We start from the raw sequence: 21,312 nt of genomic DNA, 5'->3' as shown, positions 1-21,312 counted from the left end.
AGCTGTACAACAGTGTTTTACACTCTGAGGGAGTGTCTGCGTTCTCAGGCTGTTCTCTGTTCTCCTGCCACACCACAAGTGGCACGCTCTGCTGACCCGCGCACACTCACCTGGAAGCTCAGCCTGACCCGATCCCTATTTCTGCTGTAAGAGTAGGCACAGCTGAATGTGTCAAGAGTGGAAACCCTTGTTGCCTGGGGGGACAACCTTCTACCTGAAAGAGATGGCAAGATGCAGAACAAATTCACTAGGAATTTTTTTGGCAGGAAGCAAGCTTTTTTTTTTTTTCCTCCCCAAGTTCTTAAACAGTTTGAAAGGAGCAGATCTCTCTTGTGGAAACTGCGTGTGCTGGCAGCCTCTGCATCTCTGAGGTGCAGCCAAGAGAAACGTGTGATGTTTTTATCAATGTCATGTCTCTAGACCGTTTGATTCCCCACTGCACCCCCACCGGTGTATCAAAAATAAAACTGGGGAAGAGGAAAAAATGCAACCATCAGAAGTAAAAGGCTGAAATCGCCCTGAAATGACTTTTCCTGGGGCAAATGCATACACCGATTATACAAACACGGACTGAAATTCATTTCCCAAAGACACTCCACATTTGCATATCCAGGTAACCCTCAAATAAGTGGGCTTTTTGCCAAGGCTTGCAGATGCCTTTGAGGAGATAGCTTGTGAATTCATAGATGTTTTTTCCTCCACCCAGAGTTCTTTTAATCTCTCCAGAGCTCTGAGAATAGGGATCACATTTGTTCCTATTTCCAGGAAACAAAATTCAGAGATGCATTTAAATTCTGAACACTGCCAATGTGTGGGTCATTGAGGTGTAGCAGTGGGAGGTTCTCTCAGCAAACACCTGGTTCCTTTCAGTGTGAGCTCAGCTCTTGCAATTTTGCTCTTGAACTTCCTTTCCCCTTCCTTGTCGCCCTCTTTCTCTCTACATCTACCAGATTAACACAATGTCAGGTTTTTTGTTTTCTTTCCAATTGCCGTATTTCCCAGGATAGCATTAGACTGTGCTTAACTATTGTTTTTGCTGGGGGGGTGTTTTGTTTTGGCAGATGTTTATTGAACAAAACAAGATGAAAAGGCAAAGTCAGTTGCTTCTGCAAAATTCTGCTCCTGATCAACAGCTTTTAAAGGCTTTGGATGACAACGCTAAGCTAACCCATACATTAGAAGAAGAGAGGCTTCAACACCAACAAAAGGTAAAACAGGATTACTTTTCATCTCATGCAGAAGTATTTGAAAGCCTCCTGAATTTAAGGAGGCTCATGTATTTGTTATGTTCAGAAGTATTTGAGATCTTGTCCCCCGTAAGAGTTCACAATCCAGAAACTGTACTTCAGAGAAGATTGTGATTCCCTTATTCTGGGTCACTGTAAGACAGAAGTACAAAACCTGAAGGTTTTTCACTCTGAAGGCTCTGGTTTAGTTACATATTTTATTCTGGATGCCGTAAAGTGCAATTACAAGCATTAAGTCAAGTTCCATGAAGTGAAGAAGAGATGACAGGAGAATATTTTGGACGTTGAGTAATAAAAAGGGTATCTGGGGGGGGGGGAAATTTTCTGTTAGCTGCGAGGCCTGTTCTTAGAACTCTGGTAGTAGAGTAATGCTAGGAATAGGTAGGCAGTTCCTGTGCTAAGCAACACTAAGACTCTGTGTAATCTCACATGCTTCTGAATGAGTATTTTGGAAGAATAATTTCCAGTTCATAGAAAACCTCTACAGCTTTGGCTCCTTGAAGTCTAGAGCCAAATGTATATATTTAGGGAGTTGGGAAGCGATTGCTACTTTGCACCTGAAGGCTGCCTCTACACCTGATATACCGTAATTTACCCACTGGCATCTGCATGAGTTGAGACAAGGGAGTTTAAATAACCAACCTGCCAGTGGAAGCAGTCAGGAAGAGAACTAAAACGTCAATGTTCTCGTGCTTCAAATGAAGAAATGTTCTGAAATTAAGTTCTAATTAAAAAACTCTGTAAAAAGAAAAAGGGAACATTGTCTAGCTTAAGTACTTTGGAGCTGAAGACGCATTCTGAAGAAGAGATAAAACAAATGAGGATCATAACAGAAAATTCTGACATATCTCAGAAAAATCTGTCCAGCTGTCATTCAAAAATGTCCTCTTTCTGGGACTTGTACTTCACTGCCATACTATAACATCAAGTTTTCAGGAATAACTGTCCCTAATGCGTTATTTGTCAAAAGGAAGGACGGAAAATAGCTTTTATTGTAACGAATATTATTGTTTTCCAACTGCAGATCAAAGAATTGGAAGAGCAGCTAGAGAATCAGGCGCTGCATAAGGAGATTAGTCGCCTTAAACAGCAACTAGAACTTTTGGAAGAAGATAAAAAGGAACTAGAGCTTAAGTGTCAGAACGCAGAAGAAAAAGCAAGAGACCTAAAGCATTCAGGTAAAATAACGTAATAATTTTCATTTTAGAGGTACAGTGTGGGGGGTGAGCGGTGCACGTCTAATAGAATTATATGTGTTACGTTGGAGACCTCAAAAGCAACAGTTTTTGTGTAGCCAAGATCCAGACCTGTGCTTCACAAGACAAAGGACAGCAACTGCCTTCAACCACAGAACAGTCATGTCCAGAATGTGTGTGAAAGAATAACCTTGTAAAACTTCTGTAAGGTATAAAAATGCTGTTGTTAAATTGCCCTGAGTCTTACAGATAGATATATACACGTGAGTGGGTTTCTGAGTGAAAGACACGATCCTTCGTATTCAGTCAAAAGGTGTCTTCTTACCTAGTTTTAGAAATAAATAAAATGGGATAACTCGGCTCTCTTTTGTTTGTTTTTGTGTTGTTTTGCGAAGGTGGACAGTGATTTATCAGACTGTGGAGTCTGCATTGTACGAATTGTACAAAAACATCCCATAATTATCCAGCTACCCAACCCTTTAATAGTCTTGCAGTAGGAGACACCAGTGAAAATAGAGACATGATTTAGCCCTTCATGTTGACATGTGAGAAGACAGTTTCTGCTGATGTGAGAGGATGTGTGGGTTGTTTGGTTTTTTGTTTGTTTTTATTAAACGGATACTAAAAAGGTAAGTCCTGCCTTCAGAGCCCTACGAAGGGAGTTAGCCAAACAAATCCAGTGGGCTTTTGTGACTCATATCCATGAGAATTTTGCGTCTAAATCTCCGTACTTCAGTCAAATATTTTGTTTCACATCAAGTGACTGAGAGGAAGGAAACAGTCTTGCTAGCTAGTGTGTGTCTTTCTCTTAAGATTTAAACTAACAAACACCTGAAGAATACAGACAGGAAAGATTCACAGAATATTTCGGAGGGAGCAACTGTTGCTCTCAGGATGGTGCCTGGCTTGTCTGCATCACCCCATCTGTTGAATGAGGAAATTTCTGACCTAATGCTCTTGATTTAAAATTGCTTTTAAAAAGGGCCCCTGGCGTGCGTGGCCTCGCTATAGGGAATGTGGGGCTGTTGCTGGTGAAGTATTTGCATGTGCCTTTGCTTCCAGTGCTTGTTCAGCTCTTGGCCTAAGCAGGTGCTAGTTCTAAGTATGGTCAGGGAAGCATTTGAGCCCCCATCAGAGGACACCAAAGGCCCCATCCTTACTTAAGACTCCACGTATAGCCACGCCTTTCCAAAACATAACCTGAATACGTGCTTCAGAAGGAATTTGTCCGTGTAAAGATTGTACCTGTAATTTAAAGTCACTCAGTTGATTTTTTTTTTTCCTTTTTAAATTTAAAAAGTAAACGTTAAAGATTGTAATTTTAATTTGAATCCATCATTACGAGAACAAAGAAGCATATCCACTTTGGAAATCGTATTCTGTACTTCTGCCATAATTCTTACTGTATTCAGAACAATTGCTAAGAATTTTTGTAATTTAGACATTTAAGACTTTTTTTTATTCTGTTTCTGCCCTTCCCCAGTTAATTGCATTTGACAACATTTCAAGTGCAGGAAAGTAATTTCCACATTTTAGATCTGACACGAAAACAGGAGAGGAAGAATTCATTCTGCCCACTGCCCATTTTTGACCATTTTTATGGGGAAAACCCAGACTATCAGCAAAACAGAGATTAAGTCTGGAAGCTGAAAATGTTCATTTCTTTCATCTCATGTTAGTTCATTCTAAAATAGACTTTGCAGGAATATGATCAACTTTTCCCTGCTCTGTCATCTTCTATGAAGAATCCTGCGTGAGGGAAAGTGTCATTTTCATTTCAAAAGTAACTCAGGTTGGAGGTAGCTGGTTTAATGAGAATCCTGTGCATCTAGGTCATTGTTCTTGCTAGAAAACGTTGCCAAAAATAGGACTTCCTAGCAGTTGTGTCATTTAGTCTTGTTTGGTTTTTAGTTAATTAGTAGCTTTTTTGCTTAAACCATGAGAGTTGGATTTTAGGGTAGACATGAGGAACCAAAATCTCTCTCTAATTTGTTTTATTGCTCTTGCGCAGTTGATGAACTTCAAAAACGAATACAGCAGTCTGAAAATCCTGCACCACCTCCTCCACCGCCGCCCCCTCCTCCTCTTCCTCCTCCCCCTCCTCCTAACCCTATACGGTAAGTGCTTAAATCGAGGGTCACAGCATTAATGCTTTGCTGAAGCAGAAGATGTTACATGAGCTTGCATCCAGGCAGGAAGAATGTCTTTAAAGGAAAAAAAGACTTTCTCCATCTGTCTTGGACTCTTTACGAGCAGGACATGCTCTGTGCCCCACCTGCCAGCAGACTAACACCCTGACCAATTTTGAAGAGTGGCTGCCTTGCCAAGCCTGACAAATTGTCCGGACTGTGACTTTGGAAGAGGAGGGATACCTGTCTCCTCTAAATTTGGGAGACTATTTTTTTTCTATTCACCTGATAGCTATAATTATAGGCTTGTGAAGTGCTTGTCAGAATCTACTGCCAAGAAAACCCCTTTGAACCAAAGGATGTGTTGGATTACTGTGTGTCCCTTCCTGTCGGATACTGGTGATGAAAATGCAGACTCTGTTGAGTTCCCACAACTGATTTCATAACTTAAAAAGAAAAAATAATAATAAAAAAAAAAAACAACAAAAAAATCACCACCCCATCATCAAGCAGTCTCGGGCAAAATTATCAAAATTATGCATGATTTTTGCAAAGGACTGTAAAAGACGCTGAACAATATATGATGTATCAGGCGTTAGACCCAAAGTAATTATCTAAGGCCTAAAGTGTGCTTAGTTAATTTTAGGAACTCAGCTAATCATCATGTTGACTGCTTGGTTTTAAAAATAAATGGACTTTCATGACACTTTCTAACCTTCTGTAATAAAAATTCCATACAGGAGTGTTGTTAACTGCTGTGTTAAATATATGAATAGAGATGATTAGTGGGGAGAATTCATCCCTTTATGCATCTTGCTTTCTTTTTGGAAACCTAAACTTAAAATGTTCTGAACAATTGTGTTTGGTCTTTTGCTCCTTTTATGTCTCTTAAACTCATCTGGCTGGCTTGCTTCTTTCTCACTGGCGTGTAGCATGAATTAAACGTGTGAGGGTGTTGTGGGGGGGTTTGTTTAAGTTTGTGCCCTGCCCTTTATTATTTGGAATAGATAACAGTATTCATTTTAAGGCCTGTAGTAGCTAAATCAGAATATTTCCTTCAGGCGCTGTGAAGTTTACGTGCGTAGGGGTGGTTTCAGAGCCTCGGCACTGGATGCTGCTTTTTTCTGTGACAGAGTTTTGACCCTTTATATCAGGGAGGTGACTCCACTCCGTAAGGAGCAATATTCATTAGGGAGTGACAGGCTCCACGGACACATCAAGTGCCTGTAGGAGCTTATACTTGGGCTTTAAGATGACTTATTTCCTTGCCTGGACTTTTACGTTTTGACTGTATTGAAGGGATAATTATTTGACACTGTAAGAAAATTACAAACTTGGAGTTGGTGAGGAGATACTGATCACCATATTTAAGTGTCCTCTGGAGAACAGTACTTCACTTCAATATCCATAGCTCTTCCTTCCTTTTATTATGCCGGAGCAGCTTCAATTTGTCATGTGTCACAATGAGACACTGTCTTTTAATATTCAAGTCTTGGAGTGTTTTGATTTGTGCCTAATGTCTGTTAAAAAGAAATAAATTTCTGTGGTGCATTTTGATGGGAGGTATTAGTTGGGGGGTAATTCAGTACACACATCTGCATTCAGGAACTGTTAAATGAATCTTTTGTAAGTAGCTGTATAATCAGGTATAAGCAAGCTGTTTGTGTGTCGTGTTCAAGTTCATTCTAACGGTGTGTAATACAGGACAGAATGACAATCTGCAGTTTCATTTTCCCCAAAGGTCTCTCATGTCTATGATTCGCAAGAGATCTCACGCCAACACCAACGTGAGCAAGAAGGAGAAACCCCCTCAGCAGGAGTCAGGTATGGCTCATCCTTTCTCAAGTCATGCGGATTATTCACTAGGTACTGCAGATGAAGCTAGTGAAAATGAACTGTGTGTACAGATAATGATGTAAATGCTTATAATAGTCAACATTAACAACTGCTCTTCATGTCCCAGCACATTCACCTACCTTGCAGTCCAGAAAAGCGATTGCAGCTCAGTTGTGCTCTGAGATAGGACGTGGCATCTTTGGGGTTTTAGCTTCGGTGCTGCAATCTTCCTCGAGATCCCAAGCAAATTTGCATAGCCCTTGTAGCCATCTATGCCCTCACATCTGAGCTGGTGATCAGCATCCAATTTATTTTTTTCCAAATGGATTTTAGTATGAACAATTTTTGAGGCTGCAGATCAAAACCCTTAAGGGAAGACCAAGCACTTGCTGTAACTGGAAAAAAGTTCTTATCTTCCTACTTCTGGCTCTCGTGCTCATCAGATGTGTCACTGAGCTGATTTCATTCACTGATGTGGCAGAAAAATTTATCTTTCTTTTTTCTTCCCTTGGGGAGAGGGTGGTCATGTATCTTACAGGCTCACAGAAGGACGTGACAGTATATGGCAGCGTTGAGAGGCCCAACCTGTGCCTCTACACTGGAGACACTGCAGCATGTACCTGCGGCTAGGCCATGTCCAGGGCTTTGCTCTTCCACGGGTTATCTGGAAGAGGCAGAAGCAGAAACCCAGCGATCATTAAGCGGAGAGTAGGTTATATACAGGATAATACAGGGAAGTTTCCACTTTCTGAATGGCTTCTTGTTTGTGATTTCTTGTGTCTAGAGCCTCTCCACAGAGCTGGTTTGTTAAATGCTTCAGTTTTCATCCCCCAATTCATATCTTATGAAATTACCACTCAGAGTTGACTGTAATGCTAATCCTTTAATAATACCGAAAACCTAAAACAAAACAGAATCTTGCACTAAGGTGGCTCTGCATGCAAAGTAGCAGCTGAAATTGCATTTTATTGTCGCTAATGGAAGCTGGAAACTTAGTAGGTTGAGAACAGGAGTTAAGTACAGATTTACAAATGATCATGAGTGCCTGAAGAGTCAGGGCGAGTTAGACAAGCATTGCCAGTTAAATAACCAAGGTTTTTCTCGCTGTTTCTCTCTTCTTTCTGAAACAGCAGGAGTTTGTTTGTAATGAATTGCTTAACTCATTTGCTGCCACTTAAACAAAGGAGGAGGCTGCAGAAGGGAACCTGGCTGAAATTATAGGTGTTAGGGTATAACTATTAAAGAAAAAATGGCTGTTAGCAGACTGTAATGGTATGTAAGCGTGACTGGATTGATGGGTGGGACCAACAGGCAGAAAGTGGGGGAAAGGAAGTATTACCTCTCCCATTTTTCAGGTGAGGAACTGAGGAAAGGGGTGACTTGGGCAGTTACCTGGGGGAATCTTTGTGAACTGGTTACCAGTCTCAGAGGAATAAGGTTGTTGGTTGGGGGAAAATAATTAGAGAAGTCCCCTTGTACCGAGATCTCTGATGAAGAGTCAATCTTATCTTTCAGTAAAAGGTCAATTATGTTGCCTTCATTTATCAAGTTTCCTTACCTTGAAGCATCCTAGATGTTTTGATTACACCTCTTTGTTGGACTGCTATAAACAGTGATTGCAGGAAATACTGTGAAATTCACTGTAAGTTTTCTACACCCCATTCTTTCATTATTTATTAGCGAACTTTAACCGTTCTGACCTTTCTTCAATCACATATAAACTGTTTCTTCTCTTAATAGTTGAGCTGTTCTTAAAAATAGAAAAGGGGAAAGTTCTTTCTTGATCAAGTTGTTATATCCAAGTTGAGGCTTGTTTTGACCCTTGCTAAGGACTTAGAATGAGTGGTTTCTATCCCATACCACCAATTAAGCTTTTATATTTGAAACAGCCTGTTTGTGAAATTAAAGCCTGACATTAAATCAGCTTACAATACAGAAACTGCATTTCTATGAATCATCAATAGTACCCTGACAAGTGAGAGAGCGAAAGTCTATTTAAAATTCCTGTTATATAAGGTACAACATTGCAGCTTTGAATAGCATCGACCTTATTTCTCCATCTATTTGCTTTAAGTACTCTTTTTTTTCCCCCTTTTTGGTATGGCATGTTAAGTGTCTTTTGTTCCATTATCCAGAACACTGATAAGTTAACAGGTATTGTTTAGGTTCATCACACAGCTTCCCGTTTCATCTGAATACTTTGCAGTCCTGATACTGAATCTCTTGAAAAAGCCACCGTTGCCTTTCATGGGATTGAAGTTTTGCCCTTTAACTTGATGCAGTTTTCTTTAAATGTGTGGTTTTAGTTTGGTCTGAGGTGTTGGTATGTCGTTACAGCAAGGTTCTTAAACCCATGTGAAATCAGAGACATGTTTAGTCCTGTAACGGGCTTCATATAGGCTGCGCCATGGGGCATTATCAACTGGTCCTGTGTTGATGAAGCTGTGGAAATTTCTGCTGAGACACAGTGAAGAGAGAGAGTGGAAGCAGGGCCATATCCTTGGTGCTTCAGCCTGTAGCACTCAGGAATTGCAATTCCTAAACAGTTATAGGAGCTTCAGGTTTTTCAGGATCTGGGCCCTGCTTCTGTCCAAACTTCTGCAGGCTCTGCAGTTTGGCATTTGCAAAGTCCGGGGCTGGATCCTCAGTGTGTGTAGATTGGCATTTTATCCTTGAAGAGCTTGTGACAGTTTAGCTGATAGCAAAGATCACTAATAGTGCTGTATCCAGAAACTAGAATTCCTGATAACCGGAGATGAGGTCGTTGGTTTCTGCTATCATGTAGATGTATGCAATTTATGGTCAAGTGCCTCTTTGCGGTGGGGAAAATTAAGGGTAAGATAGTGGTCCTGTAAGAAGATCCTGTGAACAGACCACTTATGGGGAGAACAATAGCCTATATATTCATGCTTATCATTTACATTTTTAATAAAACTGAGAAGAAGCGTGGGTTTGGATAGTACGTGAGCAATATGCATCACAGATACAGGCAGGAAGACCTACTGCAGGGAGTATAACTAAATACATTGTATACGTAAATGCTGTTTCATCATTAAAACTAATTTGTGATTGTGGTAACTGGCTATATATTGTGAACAAGCTGTTTAGGAGGCTGTTCAACGTATTTTTTTTCTTTGTACTATTTCTTTGTAGTTCCTATCTGGAATGTGATATGCTCTTTGATTTTTGGAACAGGTGAAGAAGTTACGGATCTGAAGAGACAAGCTGTTGAGGAAATGATGGACAGAATTAAAAAGGGAGTTCATCTGAGACCAGTCAACCAGTCAAGCAGACCTAAAACAAAGGTTTGGAGTGAATAACAGAGCAATAATATTAGCTAAGTACGGTAATTTACACTGAAAATAGATCAGGCTTTCTGTAAAACAGTTAAAAGAATACATTTGCCTCACCTCATTTGCTTTGCTTGATTCTGAATAAAATTAATTAGAGCAGCATCTATCTGAAGCACAGAAAAAGAAGAGAAGCCAACGGTAAGGAAATAGAAGCCCAGTTTCTCTGACACAGGAGCTGAAAGCAAACATCTTGTAAAAAAACAGCTTCTGAGAAACTAAAAGCACAGAGGGAATTAACTGACTTGGGTAAAGGGAGCAATCAAGAAATAGACTGTGTTTAGCAGCACTTCTTCCTTTTAATGCAACACGTAGCACTAATATATGAATGTGGCTACTATAAAATATTGCTTACCATCTTCACAAAAGCGTAATCTTTATGTATAGGCTGTGATTCACAGTGTTACGAGCTAAGACTCTTCCCTTCATCTAGATAAGAAAACAGATTGAATGTTAGCCGTGTGCCCATGAGAGGAGAGAGAAGAGGAACAGAACACAACTGCACGCTTCTGCAGCAGACCCTTGTGCGACGTCTGTCTTGGAGTACAAAGTCTGGCATGGTCCATTTCACGGGGTTTTTAACATGCATGTGTTGTGTTCGTTTACAGCCAGAAACACCGAAGCCCTCTGAAAGTGCAATGAAAGAATTGAAAGGGATTCTGGTAAGAAAACTTGTAGTTTATATTTCATTTTTTTCTCCTCATTGAGCTGACAGGGCCTTCTGTGCAAAATAGCCAAGTATCTGAAAGTTCTGCTTTAGGGTTTTGGTTTGAAGCTGTGGAGGAGTTTTGGAGTGAATCCCCCAAATCCGCTTTTGACTTTGGTCTGACTGAAAGATGGGTTTTGGTTTTCCTAAGAGAATTTCTTTAGGAGAAAAGTAGCCTGTTAACTCTGCTCCGGATTTGTGTGTTCCTGCCACTAGAGGGGATGTTGTGGTTTGCACCTGCCCTAGATCCTTTGGAAACTTTCCAAGAACTCGCAGTGGGGTTGCTTAGGGAGGGAGAGGCAGACGAATAAACCTAGTCCGAAGCAAAGCCCCTGAAGTGCACATATAGTAGATGTAGGGTGCTCCTCGTCAGCTGCTCTGAACTCCTGCTCTCTCCCGAGGCACCAAATTTCGTGTTAGCATGGACGTAGCCTAAATAGAAGAAGAGCTCTCTAGTCTGTCTGCATTTATAGGTAGAAAAAATTGATTCTGAATAGCTGTCCGTCTACCCATTTATCACTAAATAAAAACATCAGGCGTGTATTTGGTCCTGCTCAGAGCAATGTGCTACGTTTGCGCCTGTTCTGTCCTTCACGCATACATTGCGTTGCTTATTTAACCGGCTCCTTCTTTTGCGCGAGCGCTGAAATTGTATCAAAGAGTCAGAAGGAGCTGTAGTTCTCGCTCCCTGACTTCTGTGACCCTGAAGCTTTTAAAGCTGAAGCGCAACTTTGGCGCATCAGGTGAAATTTTGCCTTTGTAAGGTGAAATACAGTGAAATTCTGCCCATATTGAAGCAAAATGCTACACATCCGCTCCACAGCAGGTGAGGCTGTTTTTCTAATCACCCATGGTAGCACCTAAACAACCCTTATAAAAATAACTTTAGTATTGTCTTGGGTGATGCAAGGCAGTACAGCAAAGAGTGTAGCCACTGCGATGGTAATAGACTGTGCTGTGACTTAAAATCACGAGTGTGGCACCAATGGCATATTAAACTTACTGTTCTCCAGTCGTATGAAAGCAAGGAAAGAAATGATCTAGCGAGCCACCAGGCCTTAATGCTGAGCTCTAATTAGACACATAATTAAATGTGGAGGTAAATAGAAAAGGAATAAAGTGCAGCACATGGATTATGTTTTAAATGGAACTCTGTAAGTACAGGAATAGTTTGATAACGGTGTGCTGCTTGGACCAGCGAGGGCTGGACTCAACGATCCTGCCGAAGGTCCTTTCCTTTCGCTTTCTAATAGCTGTTTTATTTCTTTGACACTGTGTCGCTGCCACCAGGGGAGGCTTGATTATGTACTTCAGAGGGAGCAGAAAGAAACCTGCAGTCGCTGTACTTCTGCATCTAGCTTGTTGCTTTCGAGCCCTTCAGGATATTTGCGATATAAGACAAACCATATAAAATCCAATTCCAGCCTATTCTTGAGACCAGTCATTATGCACAGTCAGACAACAAACACGAGGGTGGGATGTGATGGAGTAAACATTTGTTGTTACTATGCTAATTATGCATTTCATGTAGCCCTCCGTATAATTGTTACAAACAAAGCACATTTATGTTCTATAAATTGCAGAGTTTGAGTGACTCCGTTGCGCAAGTTGCTCTCGTACGTGTGTGTTTGTACAGATGTGGAGCAGGCTACTCCTTAATAATACACCTGCTCACTTGTCTTTCAAATAGTTGCAAAGAAAATATTTTCACTTTTGAGCGGGGGTGAAGAATTAGTAGCTGAAAGTAGTACGGCTTTTGCAACTTGCGATGCCATTTCTTTTTGTCATTTGCTTCTCTCTGCTCACAAGTTGTGTGCTTGTCAACAAAAGATGTTATTTATGCTCTGGATAGATGCTACGCGACACATTTTGGGAGGCTGAATAAATGGGATTCCTGGGGATTCCTAAAGATGGCAAGACCCAGAGGAAGAAACAGTACATGGGTCCTGAATTTTCAGTTGCATTATAAACATTTTGGGGAAGTTTTACAGTCCAGTGGGTGCTGATGCACTAAATGACTCTTGTCATTTGGGAAATGCATGGAGCATGTGCTATGTGCATGTTAAAATGTGGGCAATTTGGGGAGGTTTCAGGTTCTGATCAAAGCCTTTTTTTTTTTATTTCCTTAAGAAAAGTGCTGCTGGATTTGCAGCTTAGCTGCTACAAAATACTAACCTTGGCATGAGGCAGTGATAACATGGATTTCTATTTTGTATGTATAAAAATACATTTCAACTTGAGGTCTAATCCTGTGCCTGAGAGAAACCATGAAGTATGTGGTCGTAGGCTCAGGTTTAGGCCAGATCAGCTAGACTGAAGGATATAAAAACATGCAGCAGTTGCAGTTGGTACATCCTGACTTCTGCACGTGTGTGTCTGCACCAGGATGCAGCACACTGGACCATCCTAAAATACAAAATATGCTGGAGCGGTAAAATATGGATCTTTGGCTTTTTGCTATAGGGGTTAATTATAGGCATGATAACACTCTAGCAGTTTTTTAAGATCCTTTAAATATTAAGATGGAGGATGTTGGCAGTTCCCTGCAAACATCAGAGTTTGTTCATTAGTGATCCAGAGCATCCTTCTTAAGCCTGATATCAGCTCCCTGAGGGGTGGGTAAGTATGATTAATCCCTACATGGGGAAATCCAAGCGAGGGGAGGGTGGTGAGCCGAGCCCCAGGTGCTCTCTTGTACTGAAGAGAGAGCTTCCCATGCTGGTTCTAGAACTGCAGGTGCTTTTCTGCAGTTTAGAAGGTTCTCACGTTGTGCATATGGGATGTTTGGCAAGGCATAATATGTCCTCGGACAGCTTTTCATGCCTGTTTCTTGCTATAGGAAACATTGAACAAATCCACTAGTTCCCGAAGCTTAAAGTCCCTTGAAACAGACAGCAGTGAAACAGAGCTGGAACGAGTTCTGCGACGCCGGAAAGTCACCACTGACCAGGACGGTGGCAGTAAGTGGCCGGACTCCTTCATAGTCCTCTTCCTCTCCCTGCATTAAGTAACTCTTGAAGCTTTACTTTCTCTTCCAGACCATTGCCATTTCAGCCATTACGGAGAACTCTGCTTACTTCTGCAGTGACTCACTTCCCCGTCGCGCCTGTCGCTTTTCATCCCCATTTTCTCCAAGAGATGCCTCTGTCGGGATTTTCTGCGCGCACAGCCGTACATACACAGGTTCCTCTGTCCTGCCTGGAGCTCAGACATTATTATTGGAGTTAATAGTCTGAGCCTACTGTGAAAATACTCTTGAAATGAACAGTAACCAGAGAAATGAGGGTTTAGGACTAATGTTTTGAATTAACCTCTTCTGCGGAGCAAGTTTTTAAATTATGCTTTACTGTCATCATCTGTAAGAAACTGTTGATGTTCTGCCTCGTTAGAAACGCAGTCTGCGCAAGTGTAAATCCATGCCGGAGTTGATGCAGACATGCCTGGTTTTAATGTCACTGTATGGTTTTAGCTTGGACTTTGTAGGCAGACAGCTCACTGACTACTCATTAGTATGAGAACAGGCATTGTTGTCATTGGGCCGGCACTTGCCCAGCTGTGCTTCGGGCTGGGAGAGCACTGGCAAGGTGTGACTTACCATCCCAGAAGGCCAGGGGGTTCCGAGCCCAGCTGTGTCCATAGGGCAAGCCCTGCTTGCAGTGCAAGAAAGGGTTAAATCTTGGCAGGGGGAGCAGAAGCTGCAAATACAGTATTTTGATACTCTCAATGCGCTGGACGCTGTTAGTTAAAATTCCATTTTGATTTCTGCAGTTAGCTTGAATTCTGCTGTGCTTACGTGTCATTTCTAGACCAGTCAATCCGGATAACAGAAGCATTAAACTTTCTTTGGGTTTTAGGTCCCACTGGAACCTTGGCCACATCAGAATCAAAATCTCTGCCTGTGCTAGGTTCGGGAGCCAGTGCCGCACAAACAGCGCTGAACAAGAAAGACCTGGAGGCAGAATTCAGTTCCAAAGTACCCGACTCAGATCCTGTCTGTGACCAGCTTAAGGGTGTCACGGGCTCCAAGCCTACGTTACAGTAAGTAGAACAGGGATTTCTAGATATATTTTAGTGCCAGATCTGTTCAGCTGGTGCATTTTGAAAGTGATTTAATATCAATTTTTGTTAAGAGGATAAATGTACAGTCTGCAGCCGTTTACCACTGACTCCTCAACTAATTTGCAATCTCACATGGAGGTAGAAGTGAAACTGAATTCTCTGTAATAAAGTTCTTTTCTTGTAAAATCTGTGAACAGTCTTTGGAAAAACATTCATCTTCTCTGTAAAAAAACAAACAAACAAACAAAAAAAAAAAAAACAAAAAAAAAACAAAACCAAACCAAAACTCGAGAGTTTTCAAGGAATAGCAAGGTTGAGGTTTTTTCCCATATCCCGAAGAGAAGAGGGATGATAGTTACAGAGTTAACTCTTGATTGTGCTAGCACAATATTTTAAGAAATTGAATTGTGTAAGCCATATTGGTCTGTGTGCAGGGCAGTTTCTGTTGGACCAAAACAGGTCCTGACTTGTTACTCTTAAGTGTTTCTTGGTAACGTCCTGGTTTGAGGTAAACAGAACCATCTTTCTGTTCAGTAATTTTACTTCTTAGCTGGGCCTCTTCTAACTCTCTGAAATTAACAGTGTCTTGTGCAGAAAACTGTTAGTTCTCGGAGCGGTAAGACCAATGTTCACAGTTAGTGCCAGGGAACGGTACACAGAGAGGCTCTTGCTTACACTTACTGCGATAACAACCCAAGGTCAGCTAATTTCATTATTTGCCCCGTTGGAGGGTCGGAAAGGTAAAAGCATAGAGGGGTCCCTCTATTGTATCTATTTCATTATTTCCTTTTAATTTTATTATTAATATTTCATTAAAGTAGTTTAGTTCCTTCTAAACTCATAAATCTCTTTATCTCTCCTCCTCCTCTCCATGTGCGGGAGGTGAGGGGAGAGCATCTGTCACCCGCCATTGGCCAATTTGGCCAAAACCACGACAGTTAAAAATTCAGAATTCCCTTGAAATCTCAAGATTAAGATTATTCTTCTTAAAAAAAAATACAGTTAGTGCTGCATTTGCACAGAAGGGCAGAAGAATCTTTTGTCACAACAGATTGAAGAGCCAAGGTGCCCATTAAGCATCGAAGAGTTAAACCTGCTTCAGAAATACTTATTTCATCAGATCCTGTGGAGGATTGGTTTGTTTTACAACAAAAGCAAGCTCCTTTTGAAATGAGTCTGTGCACTTGCTTCAGTTCCCTCACCAGGTTGTTTGTCTGTTTGTCACTTCAAGAAAAGGAGATAGATGAGACGTATCAGATTGGCAGAATACTGTAATCATGGCTAATTAAACCTCTGATTTCCTGCTCTAGCAGTTAGAAAATACCACCAGTGCCAATTCTAGGAAGTCTCCATTGCTTGGTTCAAAAGAGTAAGTCATGACAAATGAGCTGGAAATTCAGTTTGCTTCTATTTTTCTGAGCTGATGTTTACTTCACTCTCCCGCAGGTATTTTTATCGTTCATTTTTGAAGGGATAAAGAGCCCAATTTCCTTTTGTGCCCTACAGTTTTATTTAATTCACACCAAGTTTTAAGAGCAGAATGCCTTTTCCAATCGTATGATTTTCCCCTTTTATTTCATGTAAGTATCCTTAGAAGAAAGGTGATCTTCATTTTAATTTAATGAGAAAGATGAAGATTTGTTCAACAGTTAATTTGACATGAATGATGCCATTGCATTTTCTTGAACTGCTACCCTGACAGAAAGGTGAGGTTGTTCCTGAAAAATACTGCGTTTGTAGTTTGTGGATTTCTATAATTTTGAACAGATAACCTTAATCAGAAAATACAGCAACTCCTGCCACCTTTTGTCTACCTTTATTCCACCAAACTAAGTGGAAATTGCATTTACAAGAAAGGAAATGAAATAATTGCAGGCCCCAAGGTCTCGCAGAATGCGTGGTGAATTGACAGAGAAAAGGATCTTGTGTTGACAGTCACAGTTGTTATGTGTTATAAAAGCGTATGTGAAGCTCAATTTATTTCTCAGCTTGCCTATTCAGTGACATCCTAAAAGACACATTTCACTTTAATTTATCTGTTTAAAGCATTAAAACAAATGTGGTGGGCCAGATCCCTTAGCGCTGCAGGGCTTCTTTGCAGCCAGTCACTGGTGTAAACGGGCTTTGTTGGAAAGGCTCGTCGTCGAGGATGGTTCTCCAGCGAGAGAGAAGGTGCTGGCGCTCTCATGCTCTTCTGCGGTGGGCTGGCAGGGAGGAGCAGGAGTAACCTCCGTGCTTCGTACCATCTTGAAGTGCAATTACTTTTCTGTTTTCTCCTGGGTGCCGTTTGCAGGAAAGGTTAGTAGAAGCGGCCTCCAGACTCCGGGGTGTGTAAGGGCTGGCTTGAAACGGGGCTCGTTTGAAGCAGACAAGAGAAGGAAGTTCATTTGTCTAACACATCTCGCAGCTTGGCTCTGTAATTAGGCATTTTTCTGGGCTTCCCTGGGTACATCTGTACCAGCGGTTCAGTTTGGATCAGCAGAGCACTTCTGAAGCAAATCTCCCGATTGTCCCTATTTGCTCTGCTTCGATTTGTATCCTGGAGTGGTCTTCGTGCATAAACTGGATCCCTGGATTCATGGGGTGGGTGAAACTAACCCAGAAGACGCAATTCAGCCTTTGATGGCTGGCCAGGGGGCCACAGGAGAGCTACTTCAGTGAATAACCCCCCTGAAACACGCGTTCAAAGGACGTGGGTCTGAAGCACGGGCTGTTGCCCTCTGCACATCTGCTCCTGTTGCACCGCACTGTTTCCGAAAGCCGAGCGCGTTAACTACACAAACGGTGTGCTGCTTTGCCAGGTACTCTAAATGACAAAGGCGTACAAAAGATTTACTGGGGCTCCTCTTCTCCTTATTCATACCTGAGGCAAAAGGATGCAGCTGTCTCATCAGCATTTGCAATTCCTTGCAATCTGACAAAGGTGTGACCTGCCTCAGCTGTTTGCAGCAGCCAAGCAAAGCGTTTATAGCACAGTAGAGGATTGCCTGTCTCGTAATTACCAGGTGTCTCTTGCAGTGCGGTGTTTATTCTTTTTTTTTTTTTTCTTTACCTGGATTTTAAAGTACAGCTTCCTATTGAAAGCCTTAGGAATAGTGATGCGTGAGATGCTTCTCTTCGCTGCACCGTCCATTTGCTAAGGCTTGTAACCTGAAGGAGGGGGTAATACTTACAGACGTTTAAATGGGAACAGCCCTGTGCCATTCATCATTCTTTATTCAGCTAGAGGAACAGTTGAGCACACCCCTCCTCGTGGAGAAGGAAGGTCAGGCCTTTGAAAAAGACCCAGTCTTGAAAGTGTGTCTGTGACCAATACGTTGACAGAAGTCAGCTCATTGAGGAAAACCCTGGATCCTCCCCGCCTCCAAGTCTCTGACAAGCTAACCTAAATATTAACGGGGTAAGGAATTTCAGTCTTTGGTTGAAGTAGGACCCATAATACAGTTGCTCCTGTGGTTACGTGTTACCAAAGCACTGGCCTCCAGCAGCATCGGTGAGATGCCACAGGAGGGATTGTGGAAAAGGGCTGTAACAGCAGCAGATACAGGGCGATTCTGAAATTTCCCCATCATCAAACTAAGGGACGGTAGCTCAGGGAAATGAATTCAGGAGAAAAATGTGGGTTTCGAACCACTAGGTGAGGTGTTACTTCAGTGCAGGAGAAGAGGAAGGGCCTGAAGCCACGGAGCAGATGATTTGGAATGTGTGGGGTTTGGCTGAGGTGGTGCTGAGGGGGAAGACATGGATAATGTGTGTCCTATAGCGAAATTGAGGCCTTACCTCAGTATTCAGGTAACTTCCTCTGCAAATCTCTTCCCAAACGGTTAGCCCAGCATGAGTGTAATTCTGTGACAATTGCTTAGGAGAGAATAGGTGACAATTGAGTTCCCTGGGGAGCAAAGAGGGTTCCCGTGGCTCCCTGCCGTGTAACGACACAGAAGGGAAAGGTGTGTCTGGCTCTGCCCCTGGCTTTGGGGGGATTTGTGGATTTTTTTCCAGCACTTCATAAACATTTTGTTTCTGGGCAGCAGAGTTCTGTGCTAACAGAGTGAACCGCAGAGAGGGTTAGTCTTAATCTGATGATTTTATACAATTAAAGGATTTGTCCTCCTTCCCCTGGCTGTAATCTTAGTACCCCTGAATCAGCCACCAGCCCCGCGGGAAGCAGCTCAGCCGCAGCTAGACACAACGGCAAAGGTTTTCCTGTGCAGCTCCAACGAGGGCGATTTAGTTGGGACAATGAATGAAGAAAACAATGGGATGTTCTGGAAGCTTGAGGTCCTCAATTTTAACTGTTTTAAAAGCTACTGTTACACATTTTTCTTAGACTGTACTCTCTATGCGCTCTCTCAGCGCAGGTAGAAGCTCTCCGAGATTCCACATTCAAATGGATTTGCCAATCTTTTTGAGCATTTTCACAGAAGCACCTAAAAACGACAACAATTTCCATACTAAGGATAGTCCGCAGTTCCGTTCTGCTCGCTGCCGTGTTGACCACCTTTCTACTCAGCTAGATTTAGCGGAGGCATTCCTGAAATGGAGCAGGTTTCTTGCGCTTTCTTCACAGATGTCTGCTGTTAAGGATAGTGCTGGTCCTGTCAGAGGAGGGAACCAAGAGGCTAATTCACTAGTTTGTATTCCCTGTAATTTCCTTTCGACAAATGCTATAGTGCGATGGAATTTTTTGTTCATTGAAGGCTTTCAAAACTTGGAAGTTTTTACTATTGTTCAGTACTAGCCTTTGGTCCTGTGTGTTATGTTCCCCTGCCTTGTTGAAGATTCTGAAGTAATTAATAATCACATCTCTGGCTTTTATTCTCAGTAGAAGTTTTTGACCGAGGTTAAAGCTGATGTTCTTTGGCAAACCCTCCTAGCACGGCAGCTGGGAGAGGATGCAGTGATTGGAGTACGAGCTCTGTTGTAGGAGTGAGGTTTGTCCTCGGTTATTTGTAGGGAACAGGGAATGCTGGGGTCCGGGTGGGCGGTAGTTAGGCAAATAGCAAGCGAGAAGTGGCGTGCAGGCATGGGTTTTAAGCGTTATAAAGAAGCAACTGGTGGTGAGCAACTGTCAAATTAGTTTAATGCTTCAAGTCTCATCTTTTGGGGAGTAAGGAATAGCACCGGTTGAGTCTTATTTTGGTTTTGAGAGCAATTTTGCTTTGAAGAGAGATGACAGCTATTTCGGCATCCTAGATTAGGGAGCTCGCTGAAAGACAAAGGATAGTGATTTGATGCCATGTTAGTGTCGGATCTTGTAGCAGAAATTATTCCATTCATACCAGTTCAGATTCCAGGCAGCGTACGCACATGGAGTCCCCCATGCTTATACCGTGTTCTTCCAAAATCAGTCTCTGTTGGGATAGATTTTTTGCCACCATTTTCTAAATATGCTGTAAAAACCATGGATTTTCCTACTGTGTTTTCCTTGAATGGTTTCCTTTCATCTCTGCTTTATACATATTGTTAGGAAATTGGAGGGGAATTCATCCAGTAAAATTTTCCATGATATTTCCGTAAAGTCCTGGTTTCTAATGGAAACATATTACAATATGAGCACTGAGCAAGGTTAAATAATACCAAGGTTATAATATTAACCGGAGGAAACAAAGAAAATCCAAGTCTGAGTTGACGATCTGATCCTTAGTTTGTCCTTTTGTACTCCTACTGTAAATTATTTACAACAGGCACGGCAGTACGAGTTCACAGATGGCCCATCAGCCATAGTGCTTTATTTTTACACCTTCGGTAGCTTCTGTAACTATATAAATGGAATATATTGCTTTTGAGACACTTCTATCACAAGCAGCGCTCAGTACTGCATGGGACTTTGCACAGCCTGTACTATTAATCTAACATGCATTTATCATCTGAATCGGGATTTCACAGGACAGATTTTATGTGTTTAGCCATAAAAATACATGCAGACTTGCAAACAGTTATGTATGAACGAGCACAATAGAACTAGGTTCTCAGTTTCTGGCTGAAATATATAGTTGGACAAATAACAAGAATACTGATAACGACATTAACAATCTTAATGAAGGAAGAGCTTTGCGTAGAGCTAAATGCAAATACCTTGGCTGGACAAATTTGTAATTGTTCAAAACTGTGGCAAACTATATCTCTACTAATTGCTTTTCCCAGCTTTATTTGTAGCAGCAAAACCTGTTTTTTGAGAGGGAGCACCAAAATTCTGTTCATTCTTGCACTGCAACTTTATGACGCCTGCATTCTGCTCTTGACAAACTATTGCAAATGAGCTCTGAATACCTGATCAATAGGGTTAATAATTCTGTACAATACCTCAGCTGTAACAGCAGCACTGTCAGGCTGCTGCCGCAGCAGCGTAAAGGATTTGAAGAAGGGAACGCTAGTACCACCTAGTCTGAATAGTAATTCTTATTTTTATGCTTGAAACGCTGATTTAATCACTGGTTTTCTCCATTAAACTACTTTATATCGACATCTTTCATTTTTCTGTCCTTTGAAGGTGGTAAATATGATTGCCGTTTTATCCATTTTTGTTATAAATGAAACAGACTTCAGAGCGTTTGGCTGTGCATCAGTTGTTGGAATGCTGCCATACACTAATGCAGACTCCCCGCTGTGAGCCCAGTGAAGAATTATACTTTGATTCACCAGATTGTATTAAATAGTCCAGCTGTTGGGATTTGAAAGATAGTTACCTCCAAAGTGAAATAAAAATGAACTTGGCATTTATGGCTTTGACCATTTTCATAGTGTTGGGCAATCAGCTTTTCAGAGGTAGCACTTTTTAAAATAACCGTC

General features: G+C 41.7%; 1 protein-coding gene across 3 annotated transcripts in view; it reads left to right on the top strand.

Moving 5' to 3' along the window:
* The window catches only part of SHTN1 (shootin 1), a 68,168-nt gene that overhangs the window by 42,473 nt on the left and 4,383 nt on the right, over nucleotides 1-21,312 (top strand). For 2 of the 3 annotated variants that reach the window (XM_054206755.1, XM_054206757.1), the window contains exons 9-16: nucleotides 1,062-1,208; nucleotides 2,272-2,425; nucleotides 4,455-4,560; nucleotides 6,314-6,396; nucleotides 9,604-9,713; nucleotides 10,367-10,420; nucleotides 13,304-13,424; nucleotides 14,319-14,502. In XM_054206755.1, the coding sequence (XP_054062730.1) occupies nucleotides 1,062-1,208; nucleotides 2,272-2,425; nucleotides 4,455-4,560; nucleotides 6,314-6,396; nucleotides 9,604-9,713; nucleotides 10,367-10,420; nucleotides 13,304-13,424; nucleotides 14,319-14,502 (959 nt within the window). The remainder of the gene's footprint in view (nucleotides 1-1,061; nucleotides 1,209-2,271; nucleotides 2,426-4,454; nucleotides 4,561-6,313; nucleotides 6,397-9,603; nucleotides 9,714-10,366; nucleotides 10,421-13,303; nucleotides 13,425-14,318; nucleotides 14,503-21,312) is intronic. The other variant, XM_054206756.1, reaches the window with a different exon arrangement.

This window comes from Rissa tridactyla, chromosome 6, assembly GCF_028500815.1.
Source record: "Rissa tridactyla isolate bRisTri1 chromosome 6, bRisTri1.patW.cur.20221130, whole genome shotgun sequence".
NCBI classification, from domain to species: domain Eukaryota; kingdom Metazoa; phylum Chordata; class Aves; order Charadriiformes; family Laridae; genus Rissa; species Rissa tridactyla.
This window is presented reverse-complemented; position numbering and strand designations above follow the sequence as displayed.